Source organism: Eufriesea mexicana, unplaced genomic scaffold (assembly GCF_001483705.2).
Source record: "Eufriesea mexicana isolate 0111107269 unplaced genomic scaffold, ASM148370v2 scaffold474474847, whole genome shotgun sequence".
In the NCBI taxonomy this organism is placed as follows: domain Eukaryota; kingdom Metazoa; phylum Arthropoda; class Insecta; order Hymenoptera; family Apidae; genus Eufriesea; species Eufriesea mexicana.
Genome location: NW_016907894.1, coordinates 427,534 through 441,299, shown reverse-complemented (window position 1 = coordinate 441,299; position 13,766 = coordinate 427,534). Strand labels below are relative to the sequence as shown.

Here is a 13,766-nt window from a genome sequence, read left to right as displayed (position 1 = left end):
AATGCCGAATTTTGTTCATCGAGTAACGTCATCTCTCGCGTTATCGCGGATGGATAGGTTATGTAATTATCGTGTTGCGTCATAGCCGGGTAACATGGGCGTAATGGTTGCAAAGAGGTTACGTTCTTTCGGTTTCGTTGGTTTTATGTTTCTAACTAAAACGGGGGAAGCGGGAAGAATTTCTAATTGCTCGTGTTGAAAGCAAATGAACTGCTAATAGAAACAATGGAACGTTGCAAGCAAGAGTATAATATTCGAACTTGCGGGGAAGGTGTGTGGTGCAAGATGTGTAATAATAGAACACACGATATGTAATTATTAGGTTGTATTCCCTAGAAGTTGAAAGGTTAACATAAATTCCCAAGTTTCTAAGTAAATTTCATATAACACTGCTGAATTATGAAGGAGTAAGTTAATATCAGCTTCAAATTTATAAATTAATTATATGGCGAGTTTTTAATTGTATGCGAATCAGTCGTAGATCAAGTTTGTTTGAAAAGGAAATTTATTCGTTTCGCGTTTGAATATTTTATGAGTGCAAAATTACACAGTGTTCTAACGAAACTACAAGAAAGTTGGGTTAAGAGCAAAAGAGTAATAAGGTTGGTAATAAATTCTCCAGTTCCTGCCTGAACTCGATATGGTACTACTGCGTTATGAAAAAGACGAGTAAATTAACGTCTATTCCAAATTTATGAATCAACTATATAAAATGTTACAAATCTTACGCAAACAAGTTACATACCAATTTAGCTAAAAAGAAAATTTATTCGTTCCACGTTTTAATATTTTACGAGTATAAAATTACACAGTCCTGTAGGAGAAGTACAAGAAAATTGGCTAAAAGGTAAAAGGGTAAAAAGATTGGTTATAAATTCTCAAGTTTCTACGTAAACTCGATATAATATTACCGCCACATATAAAAAGAAGCAAGTAAATTAACGCCACTTTCAAATTTATGAATCAACTACACCGAAAGTTTTATATTTTATGCAGATCAGTGCTACACCGAATTCGTCTGAAAAGAAAATTTATTCCCTTCGCGTTTCGATATTTTATCGGCGTAAAATTATATGGCGCTGAAACAAAAGTGCAAGAATATTCCTAAAAAATGATTCGATGTCCCTCGTGAAAGTGGCGTCGCGGGGACATTATTTTAAAATGCAAATGGCGGGGCCGTAGTGACATGGAATTTATAACGCGACTGTTTTATCGCCGGAAGTGGAGCGCAAAGACGACGTCTCGTTTGACAGGCGTTAAGAAAAAGCGGGAAGAGCTCGTTACCAATCGAACCGATCGCGTGCAATGGTACGAAACGCGTTTTCGCGGTCGTATAGGCATCCATAATTGAGATTTGAGGAAGCACCGGATTAATAGAGCTTAGAAAGGAATCTTTATCTATTTTTCACTCGACGGTATACCTGGAAGCGTGTACGGGAATTTATGGTAATTGTTTTCGTTCATACTTCGACAAGCTCCAATAACCAGCACGCTCGCAATTTCGCCGAGACCTAGGCCTAGTTTGCATGTCGACTACTTATTTCTCCTGGCCGTGTCGTCTGCTCGTATCGATACACTCCATTGAACAGGGAGCCGCCAGGAAAGCCTTTGATAGCAAATTTCATGTTTATACTAACTTTAATAGCGCCATTACGGCGCCAAGTATTTTGTACTTAATTACCATCTTCTTGAATCTAAAGTGCAATACGGGGCAGAAGGGTGTCCTTGATCGAATATTTTCTGGCCAGGTTATGGCTTCCACTTTTTTCTTTCATTTCCTATTATTATAAACGAGGCATAAAATATTGGTATAAACGTATGGATTATATGTCACATCGAATTTCTTTATTGGACATGAATATATTAGGGGTCGGTGCTGTTCAGGTGCGAGTTAAGTCCGTTTCGACTCGTATACAGTCAATGACAAAAGTATTCTGGTAATACTGGTATATGTATAATTTAACTTTAAATATTCTGCATTTTGATCGAATTTAATGAACACGATATATGCGTTATTACGCTAGAGCAGCTATGGGCCATGTTGAATTTTTAATAGGTTATGAAATTGAAAATTTTTGGTCTTACATTTTGCCACGAATTCGAAGCATTTAATACGAGGTATGTAAAATGTATCGAATGTCACTTTTCACGTGTAAAAGTTGCTACAAATTTATTTACACGTATATTTGTATAATATATGGTAAATCCAGTCTACCACGTATTTTCCAAAATTTTAGGTTATAAATAACTGAGTCCTGGTATTATTTCAAACAAATATTTTGGATCACATGATAAAAAGGTTGACAAATTACTGGTATAGAAAAACTAAATTGTACGTAATCGAACACTTTTGTATCTAACTGTACGTATTATTGGAAGTATTAGAAAACTGCTATTAGAGCTAATTTGTGATTATCTAGTTATTCATACGAACAAGATAGATCAATAATTTATATGAAAGAATATCAAACGACGATATTAGCGGGTAATAAGACTAATTAGTTTAATAAAATCTAGTAGATGAGGTTTGACATATGCACGGTATTAAACAAGCAATCAATTTGTCTATATGACTGGCAAACCTGTTAAATCGTAATTTATTAGCCAGGTTTTCTATGCTTATTCTATGTTTATTCTAAGAGCTAAGCACATATGACTGCTTTATTAGTTATTCTAATTAGAGAAATTAATCCTCGTAATTATCCTTAATCCTCTTATGATTATATCGCACGTAACGATCCACTCTGTGAACAGTTCGACATGCAACAGTTCTTAACCTCCCTCTCTAGCTTATCTGAAATTAATAGAACAAACGCAGGGAACTAAGAACGAGATTTAGCCTTGAAAACGCACGTAGAGTTACTTTCTGATTGCCATATCGAGATTTTCCTAGCTGCGTAAAAAAAAATTAGAGCATGCTGATGTTCTCGTGTGAAACGCCATCGTGTACATTATTTTCCCAGAGTTCCTTTTATGGAGGATCGTGAACAGTTTGAATTATATTTTCGCAACCACATTTCCACGATTTTATTCCATACTTTAAATTATTTATTAAAACTTACATTTAAAAACGATTGGAAATTTGCTAGTTCGTCGTTTAGATATCACTTGCCAATTATAATTGGATAAATGGTTAACATAAGTGTTGTTTTTATCATAAAAATGTGTGTAAAAATGGAAAACTTTATGATAATTTTCAGGCAAGGGTAACCGCGCCAAACAGACGACATTTATTTCTGGGACAAGCTCTACTCTTAGGCCTCTTCCTCCTGGCAGGACTCTCAGCAGCAGCCTCCCTCAGTCAAAACCCTCTGTCCTGTGCTGCATTTCGATTAGTCGGTTTACCTGCTGCTCTTGTATTTGCAGCCCTGTTGGTTAAATGTGTGTTCCTGCTTTCGTTAAACAGCGGAGTTTATCTACCAGCACCTTATCAAGTAAGTTTCCTATGTCAGGATATCGTGTTACAATATTAACCTATCATGTTACAGAGGATACTTTGTAGAGCACTATAAATCAGTTAAACAGTACTCGGGTTATACATTGCGTTTCCTAAATCTGAGATTTTAAATTAAATACAACAAAACGTTCCTCGTTTCTCATTCGTGAGGTTTAACAATTGATTTGCTATTACTATTCAGCAATTTGTAAACAGAATGGAGCTTTTAGAGTAAAGGTCACGGTTTCACGAATCGAACCAGATATTTAAGACGATGCTCCCTCATTTTCAAGTATAAAATGGGATACATTACGAAAAAACGAGTGAAGTAATTACATAGGTCATTATGCAGATAAAAAAGGGAGAAGTATGAAAAGGAAGCATGAAAATTGCTATTTCTATTCTGGTTCGCGGTTATCGAAACTTATGCATCGTTTCCAACAAATGAAAGTCACGTTTCCTTATTTCTGTGCGACGCTGCATTCCACCATTCGATGATCCATACAACGTTCCTTATCGTTGAACGTTTTAAGCCATTCATCGTGCACGTCTGACAGTCAGGTAATCGAAACACAATCGAAAGTTCTTGCCTAGCCGGTGTGAATACGGCTTTAGAAAACGGCTCGCAGAAACTCGTGGAACAACTCTCACGAAGGATGCACGAAGGATTTTTCTTATTTCGCTGTGTCGGAGATCCGGATGTCGATCTCGATCGACTATTTGTACGTGCGGGACGGGATCTGAATGAAAAGTAACGCAGTAGTAACGCCCGCTACTAATAGCAGTAAGTGCAGCTGTTGTGGTCGTTAAGCATGCCTTGCCGTTCGTTGAATAACATTAATATCTCCGACATTTTCTGCCCCGCGTAACGGATTCAACGGGTTTTCTTTTATTGCTTGTCATCAGTAGGTGTGATTATATGCATTAAAGGAAGCGACGATAAGAGCTGAAACCAGTTTATGAAATAACTTGTTAGAAAAATCATACGTATCCGTTTTGCTCGTCTAATAATTCTTCATTTATAATCACGTTCGTTTAATAGAACCCCTTGGCCATCATAAGGAACTGCTTGTTCACCAATGAATTATAGCACGACGGACAAGCGTTAAGAATGTTAATTAAGAATGCCATCATAATAATTACAGCGTTCTATCGTTAATCGATCAAAACTCGACGACCATTGAATGAATTTTTTTCAAGACCGCATTGAAACGCAGCTTATGATTATGTATATACGTGGACATTAATATATGGCGTACGTTCCTTCACTGTGTTACAGGGACTGGTATTGGGATTCGCCGTGCTCGTGCAGGTAGCTATCATTGGACAATGGTTTTACGGCGAACCACCCACGGTGGTCCAGGTACAAAATACAGGACAAAACTCTCCAATGTCCTGTTGCAAAACTCCTCTTGGACAGATAGTGGCTTCCCTCGGGTAAACTTTTGAAATGTAAACCTTCCATCGGCAATATTTTTCGGTTTAGAGGAAAAGGCAGTTGCTGCAAGCTGAAATGAAATTTACTTTATGTACTATTATATCTATTGCTGGCTGCAGTGTTTAACAATACAGTTATGCGACAATATTAAATTTCAGAAACATTCATCACAAATCATTAAGTTTGCTTATATTTTAAAATAATTTTAAATACATATACACATATTTATGTTGCATTGCTTTTGAAATGATTTGTTACATTGTTTGATTTTAGAACTGTAATAATATAGCAAGTTATTAATATTCTGTATAATATTAATGTTTGTTGCGTTCTTGAACATTCTGTTCATCTGAACTTCAAACATTGGTATTTTAGAATATTAATTTCTAATCCACAAATTGCTCCATACATTTACATTCAAATCAGTACATTCAGTACATAACTGATAAATTTTTAATTCTCAATTTTACTTGTATTATTATATTAATATCAATTTTACTCTTATCATTATTTATATTAACTTTACAAACTTAGCTAAAAATTTACAATTTAAAAATCATAATTTATCCAATATTAAAAATACCTATAACCAATAAAAAGGTAAACCTTTCAAACCTACATAATTTGTAACATTACAATCCACTCTGTAATAGATATAATTTTCCAAACTTTGAATCCAGTAGAAAATCTTGGGAACGTTACACTGAAGATGGAACGATTCGTTTTCAGGTATCCGGGCGCGCTGCTCGTTGCGGTAGCTTGTTTAGCAGTCCGAGCACGCGGCGTCCGAGACAACAACCGGGAAGCAGCATTTATTGGCCTGGCTGTTGGTTTATCGCTTCCGATTTGGATATCGAGCGCGATCGGTTCAGTGGCTGCCTCGACAGAGAGTGACAGAGAGGCCTGGCTAGCTTATGGTTTATTGACTACTTCCCTTCTCGTGTTCCTGACGATGTTCCTGCCGAAGGGTCGGCAGTTAGCTGCCCTCGGCCGAGAGGCTTCCGCAACGGTGATTCGTGATCGAGACGATGCTCTGAGCTCGCTTCCTGGCAGCGGTTACTCGCCTTCCTTCTTCCACTTTAAACCAGCCGAAGCTTCTCTAAAGAGAAAGATGCACTATCACAGTGGTGGTACGTTCACGGTTGTTTATTCTTTCGCTTATTACGTGTTTAATTGCACACATTTTACAGCAATTAAAGTATTACCGTTGAGTAACTTATTAACACCTCGTCACTGTATCGAATCTGGTAATTGTTAATTAAGAAAAAATTTTGTGGTTACCTGTTTGAAAGTCACGTCGTTGAATTTTTCTGCAACAGCCAGTTTCTTATGCCTCTATGTTTTTAGCTCTTTTACGTTGGATAGTACTCATGAAAATGATACTTCCCAGATGTCAGAATTATGCAGCGCGCAGTGATTTCACTGTACTTCTTTTATCGACCGAGCAAAATTTCTCACGCGTTTTCGTGCTCGCATCTGCCACTTATCATGGTTTTCTCGATTCTCGTTTCGATTCGATTACTTCACACGGTGTCAGCGTGTTCGTCATGTTTTATCCATACGAATCGTGAAACTGTATACGGAGAAAGGAAATGGTTAATTAAAGTTTAATTAATACCGGATAACTATTGTGTACGTTACGATGAAATATTGAAAAGTAAAAATGTTTAATTGAAATTTTTCTTGTGCAAATGGTGTTAAATGCTATACTGTTTACAACAAAACGGACGTTGTTATCTTATCGACTGAGATTTTTTTTAATTTCATGAAATCAACTAACGCTAAATGTTAATGTCTTTAACATTAGTATAATTGTCTGTTATTGATGCGTTTTGAATTGCAGATCGTGTGGCATTAGTTTCATCCGCTATACCTGGATGCACTGCCTGCAGGCATGGTGGAAGCCCCATATACTCCGACGGTAAGTGACTTCAGAAATTAGCTGGTTGTAAAATATCAGCATTTTCGTTTATAACAGTCTAAGATACATTATTTTAGTTACAGAACGTTAGTTGTTACAGGAAATGCAGCAAAACATACGCAATTGAATTAACAGAATAAAATTTATTTATTTAATTAGAGAAATCTTCAGGAAGAAGGAAACTAATGTTAACTCAAAAAAATTAGAAAATCCATTTTTCTGATGTTATTCAAGATTTGTAAGCTTAAAAGCATCTTGATAATAAGTTACTACTAATTGAACGGAAAATTCATTATCATATGTAATGGAATTAGCGTCAAGTCGGCGAATATATTTTTCATTGAAGCCATATGTACGGAGTACAAAATGATAATTTCAGTATCGAGACGTAATCAAGGAACAAAAATAGCACGGTTATTACAGTAGTCCCGGAAATACCTGAGTTCGTTTTCTCGATAAATTCCCCTTCCAAACTTTTCCTCCGTTACGGCGTCGCCTCCGGCGACCTTCACCTCGAGGAACGAACGAAAGGGAGGAAAAACCTCTTACTGGAAAGGTGGAGAGGGAGAAAGTTTCGAGGCGGAGGTCAAGCGCTTCTCCGAGGATTAAACTGGAAGGGGAAACAAATCCCGTTAGATCAGACGACGCTAGTTAATCGGTGACCTGTTGTTGGTGGCTGATCAAACTTTTTCAACGCAGAAAAAAACAAATTCTCGCCTCTCCTGGTTAATAATAGCCATCCAACGTTTCTTAGTAAATATTATTGGACCATGAACGTCGAAAAGAAATCATCACAAATATCGATCAGAATTATTTAGTCGATCAAGATAACTTCAAATATGGCTATTTATCTAAGTCTATTTTCACATTTGATAAGTGCAATTCTATCTTCGCGCTGCAATTCTCAGCATATTACATATATAAAATATGGTTTTTTAAGAGAGGAAACTTAAGTTGCTCAATAATATCTCTTTTTAAAAGGAAAACGTTTGAAGTAAGCGTGTTAGCTTCGTAATACATCTCTTTACCGTAATGCCCATTATTATGAGTAGGGCGTGGATTATACTACATATTGCGAGGCAGAGGTCACTAGCCTGCCAGGCATAAACCATCCGCTCGTTTATGACACCGGTTGTAGTTATCATAATATCCAGTCGCATCGTTTTATGACCTTCCGATTAAGTTTATACATTAGTTGCTCGTGTGTAAAAAGTTCAATTGAGATTTTGCTGCCAACATTCTTCTGTTTGATTGTGTCCCTTAAGAAACTAATCACGTAACGGCATCTCATTCTTTTTTGATAGAAGTGCATAAATCGGTGTTACCGATAACAGATGGCAGATGGCAGTGTTAACTTTCAGTAACATTTAACTTTAAACTTTCGTGCGAAGCATCGTCTTTATTATCATGCTACTCGCCTTCTACCCTCTTGCGTTAGGTTAAGTGTAGCTTAGTAACGTGACATAAAAATTATAGCGTTCCGCTACCGTTTGAAGTTTCTGGGAAGTTCCAGAGTCAATTCCAAAAATAGGATTCTTGTTGAGAGTCATTGGCCGATTTCATCCGGTTTTCGTTGTCTCACCATAGTGATCCGATACCAAAGATAATGAAATTACCCTTCCGTAACAGGAAACTTTCGAATAATCATAAGTCTGCAAGCAATGTGACAGGTGTGACCCACTTTGAAATGCGGTTACGTTTATTGGACAATCTCTGTTTAATGGAGATTCTGTGTCAGTACTTCACACGTAATCTCCTTAAAAATGTACACAAACTTCGTAAAACTACAGTACTTTTAAAACGCAAATCAAATAACTTAAAATTAATACAATTTAGAATTACGTGTTATTATTAATATAGGAAATTTGACAAATACTTTTCAGGAGTATTTTAATGTTTAATATATACGTACAAGAAGCATAAGAAATTGTACTAAAAGTCATTAATTTTGTTATATTTTAATTAAATTTATTAATGATTCTTTCCTATATTTTTATTACTTATCGGGTATTCTTGTATTAATACCTAGCGATAAATTAGCACAATAGTTAATTTATACAGTTAGACTAGAGATGTGTAATTAAATTAATGAAATAGGAATAATCAATAACATATAAGTATATAATAAAATAAAAATAGATATTTGTGAAAAATAAAGTTAATTATAAAATATAAAAATATATATAAAATTAAATTAAAGTATCTGTAAATAACTCCAAATGAATACAGTTATTAAAATTACGCTCTACTGCTTAACACGGCCGGAAAAATAAACGGATGTACGGCGTTTTCGTTTCCGGATATTAATAACGGGTTTCAATAAGGCATAAATATAGATAAAATATTATCACCTAATTATAAATTTTCGTTACAACATTTAAATAGTACCAAAATTTTTATCGCATTACTATATGAAAAAATATTTATGGATAAACCGTACACTAATTTACAATTATATACTTATCATTTTTGAAAGAGATACAAACATACTACCAAGTATTCAGTGAAATTAAGAAACTATTTTTATAATCATCCAGAAAGTTTATAAGAAAACTTAAAAATAACGGTAGACGAAGTCTTGGATAGAATACTCAATGAATTATACAAATGGATAAAAAGTGATAAATATAATATTAATACAAAATTATTAATTAATTATTAATTAAAAAATAAATAAAAAATTATAGAATAAAATCTTTTCATACAAGACTTAGTTTTGAAAGAAATCGAATTTGAAAATTCGTTAGGCGTACATTTTGCTGATACATGTACATATGTACTTTTAAAACATAAAATGGAACTTACTGTATTTATAAATCAATAACATACTACCCGCTGCTTACTCGAACTACACTCTATCTCTCTGATAATTTATGAATTTCTCTCGTAAGAAACTGTTGGTTTTAACATTTAACGATTGAATACTGCTTCTTTTAGGTCTTCTGTTTTTATAATCTTTATTCTTTATAGCACTTTATGGTAATCACAATAAACCAATATCTTCATTATAAATTATAGCTTTAGATTTCATATATGTACAAAATGTATGCAAACATGTCAGGTTAGGTGTAACATTATACAGAGCGAATTCTTAACCTTAAATGAAGCAATTTTATTTTACACTTCTAATTCATCTTTATGTGCATAAGGAATCATATCTTGTTTATAATACCTATTATACAATATCTTCAGCTGCATCCAGATATAACCCATACGTAATTATGAATAATTATGAAGTCTTATATTGAGCTGATTAATTGAAATCAAATATGCTTTTCAGATGTTCACGGTCCAATGGAGACGTTCGTCTTACCACCAGGCATGTATTTGAGGCCAGAAGACGCGGGAAATTTGTATACGACTCTATCAGCCAATCCGAACGTATTCTTCCAGCGAGCAGCTCATCCTGGGATGATGTATTGATAATTCCCCAGAAACGGTTTCGAATGGAAGTCCGTGAATTCAATAAAAGAACTGCTTCTTCTACATTCTTAGATTAGATAACGACGAAACAACGAACTTCGTTTTCTGTTCGTTTGTCTTGTTATTGTAAATAATAATACGTGCGAGTCGTTGTTCGAGATTCTCTTTTAATTAGCTTCTCACTGCGTTGGTTACGCTCGATTATTTCGATAACAAATCAAACTATAGTAACCGGAGGCGAATTTCGCGAGAAATTATAATAAAGGTACGATTCATTTTTTATATGTTTTCTTCTTCTTCTTTCCATCATTAATTCATAATTATTGAGATTTCAGTAATACCCGTGAGAAGATACATAGATAATACATTTACCGGCTTATCGATGACGGTTTAACAATTGTTTTGAAGATGTATTAAGATTAATGTGTTTCTTTATAATTGAAAGCAGACAAACAGGCTATGCATGTGATTTTATTCTTTGTATTTATATCTGAAACTATGTTTTAGACACTAATTTTTTATGTAATTTAAAAGATTGGTTTTGTGGTATCAAAATATTTATTTATTTTATTTAGTACTTTTTAAATGATAATTTTATATATGTAGGATGATTGTGCGTTATATTACTACTTTAAAATAATACATAGTAATTAATGATTGAATTTTTACAAATTTGACAAGCATATTAAAGAAATGTCAATCTATCCAGGTTAGTTAATTAATTAATTCTTTATAGTTAGTTAATTCTCTATAAAGTTAAATAACAATGAAGAAAGTATTTCTCCGTATCTTACCTATCAGTGAGTCATTCGCAATGATTATTACCTTTGCAACAAGTTTTTTTGTCGATAAGCAATTAGTTTCAGAAGACACATTATAGTGAATAGTGCATTTCCATTCCCGTAAATTTAAAAAATTCATTTCATTAACCATGCTTAAAAATTATTCAAAAACATAGCATTTAAACTCTTGAAGTAAAATTTAAAAGATTTCAGGTATCTATATTTTCAATATCACTATTTAATTTATTTAGTATTTGATAAGAATCTTTAATATTGCATCGAGTAAATTCGATTGCTTCATTTGTTATTGAAGTTGTCGGAACTTATTTTAAGCTATAAGATTAAAAAATTGTATTTTATATCTATAACAATTTTTATTTTGATATTATTTTTTTAAACAGGATACACAATATCCTTCGAAAAGGTTCAGGTATTATTCAAACTTACTACGCTACTGTCCATAGATGCAATACATACTACGTAGTACAGTAGAATTCCATTTACCTGAACCCGTCAGAGGACAAAACGGTTCATGTAACTGGAGCGTTCATATAGTAAGAGCTCAGCGATTTTCTTTACTATCTATAATTTACGTACAAATATTTGAAGTCTCGATAAGTACATTCAATTATTTCCTTATGCTTCTATTTATATAAATATTTTACATTTTATAAATGAATATCAAATTTATAATTTCGTAATATTTGATGAATTAATTTATTTATTTTGTGAAGAAAAAAATGCATTTCTCATTGATTATATAGAAAATCGATTAAATTCATGTAAAATCGTTGTAAATATGTGTTTCCTTAATTTTTGTTTTAAGAACATTACTGAATGTATGTTCGAACTATTTAATGGTTGTATTTAATAACCAGAATTGGGAATATGTAACAAATATATTCCATGGCATTTCTTAAATTTCTTAACTAATCATTAATAATTTTAAAATAACTACACGCACTTGTTTTCTGCAAAAGTTGTTTGTAAAAAACTAATTCACTAGAGGGAATTTTGAGAACGCGTAAAAACTAAATTTATATTACAACTTAAAATTCCCTTTTTCGTACTTAACATTTTTTTTATACTTGTACTTTATTACCACTTATATTTGATATTAATGTCAGATTGTTTTCATTTATTTCTTTTTATGTTTCTTATTATTAATTTTTCAGTATTATATTCTTTAAACAGAAAAGTTGTCTTGCCAGTTTTCAATCTCTTAAGATTCGAAATTTTTCGAATAAAATAAGTATAGTTTTATTCTGTACGTTATATTATTTTAATTGAGTTACAAATGTTGCAAGGTTTATTTACGATATATACAAGAAATTGATTATGAGATATAACTGTGTTACTTTTAATACGTTTGAATATCAGTTACCGTAAATATTCAAGTAAAGTAGTAATAATGTAGATAACAGAAGCTCAACGAAAGTTCAGAGGTTGAAGTTTTGTTTTATAAATGAAGTTTAGGTAAATAGAATTTTAATATAGTATTCTACGTGTACTATACGTAGTACACACGGTGACAGTAAATGACAGGTTAGTTTCTTGACGTCACATGGATGACTTTAGTAGAGGGGAGATTGCTTTCTTTACAGCTGTTAACGGTATGGGTCTTACAATTAATACAATTGTTTTGATGCATTCTATCAGAAAAGTAACGCGATTTCTGTGAAATGTTTCTTGAAGCACCAATTAACAATATTTAAATAAAAATTTAAAACAAGAAAATTACTTATCCGGTCATTAACAATTTTTGTACTATTTTTTAACTTACTTTTCTATGCAGGAGGACATTGCATACTTTAGTATATAACCTGATTCCAGATGCTAACAAAGTTAGATTAAACTTTTGTGATATCTTTCTAAAATTGTACTGTATTAGAAATGGCTGAAAAATTAAAATATCTTAGGTGAGTGAATGTTTTATAGTATGTATTTTTTAATCCATATATTCTTTTCTTATTTAACATTTTTTATGATTATATATTAAACCTTCACACCTTATGTTCTATGTTTGATTTATAAATTAAAAATTTAATAACAAATTAAGAATATATTCCTATTTTATATTTTAGTCATTCCATTATTTATAGATAGAAAATTATATTCTATATGTATAAGTAATTTTAATAATACCAAATTATATGTTACATATTGTAGAATCTATTTTGTCACATGGAATGTGGCAACAAAATATCCAGATCAGGATTTACATGATCTTCTTGATCTCAGTCATGTTAACAAATCAAAAACATTGCCAGACTTATATTTTATTGGGTATGTGTAATTTATATAAACTTGTGTTTTGCATATAAAATAATTTATTTTATAAATTATATTAGATTACAAGAAGTTAAAGCTCAACCACAGAATATGGTAATGGACATATTTTTCGAAGATCCATGGACTAAAGCTTTTAGGTATGGATAGCAGATATTACAATAGCAAATTTAACTACGTATATAAGTTAATAATTAAATTATGGAAAATTATTAATTTGTATATTAACTTAATAAAGAGTTTTATTATTTAACATTTTTTACAGAGAAGTATTGAAGAAATATGATTATGTAAAAATACGTACTCAACGTTTACAGGGTCTTGTTTTAAATTTCTTTTGTTTAAGAAAACACATTACACATTTAAGACTAATAGAGACTCAATATACACGAACAGGATGTGGAGGCATGTGGGTAAGAAGAAATTTTATTTGTATAGAATTCCTTCTTAATTTTTTAATAAAATATATTATTTGTA

The 13,766-nt window shown here is 32.5% G+C and overlaps 2 protein-coding genes across 2 annotated transcripts in view; both read left to right on the top strand.

Moving 5' to 3' along the window:
• Nucleotides 1–10,297, top strand: part of LOC108555330 (uncharacterized) — a 10,884-nt gene extending 587 nt beyond the window's left edge. The window contains exons 2-6 of the mRNA XM_017910909.1: nucleotides 3,201–3,434; nucleotides 4,716–4,873; nucleotides 5,604–6,004; nucleotides 6,718–6,795; nucleotides 10,076–10,297. Of these exons, the coding sequence (XP_017766398.1) occupies nucleotides 3,201–3,434; nucleotides 4,716–4,873; nucleotides 5,604–6,004; nucleotides 6,718–6,795; nucleotides 10,076–10,218 (1,014 nt within the window). The 3' untranslated portion in view covers nucleotides 10,219–10,297. The remainder of the gene's footprint in view (nucleotides 1–3,200; nucleotides 3,435–4,715; nucleotides 4,874–5,603; nucleotides 6,005–6,717; nucleotides 6,796–10,075) is intronic.
• Nucleotides 10,298–11,476: 1,179 nt separating this feature from the next.
• LOC108555335 (inositol polyphosphate 5-phosphatase K) overlaps nucleotides 11,477–13,766 on the top strand; it is an 11,610-nt gene continuing 9,320 nt past the window's right edge. Inside the window, exons 1-5 of the mRNA XM_017910922.1 lie at nucleotides 11,477–11,554; nucleotides 12,796–12,919; nucleotides 13,170–13,286; nucleotides 13,352–13,429; nucleotides 13,555–13,703. Of these exons, the coding sequence (XP_017766411.1) occupies nucleotides 12,894–12,919; nucleotides 13,170–13,286; nucleotides 13,352–13,429; nucleotides 13,555–13,703 (370 nt within the window). The 5' untranslated portion in view covers nucleotides 11,477–11,554; nucleotides 12,796–12,893. The remainder of the gene's footprint in view (nucleotides 11,555–12,795; nucleotides 12,920–13,169; nucleotides 13,287–13,351; nucleotides 13,430–13,554; nucleotides 13,704–13,766) is intronic.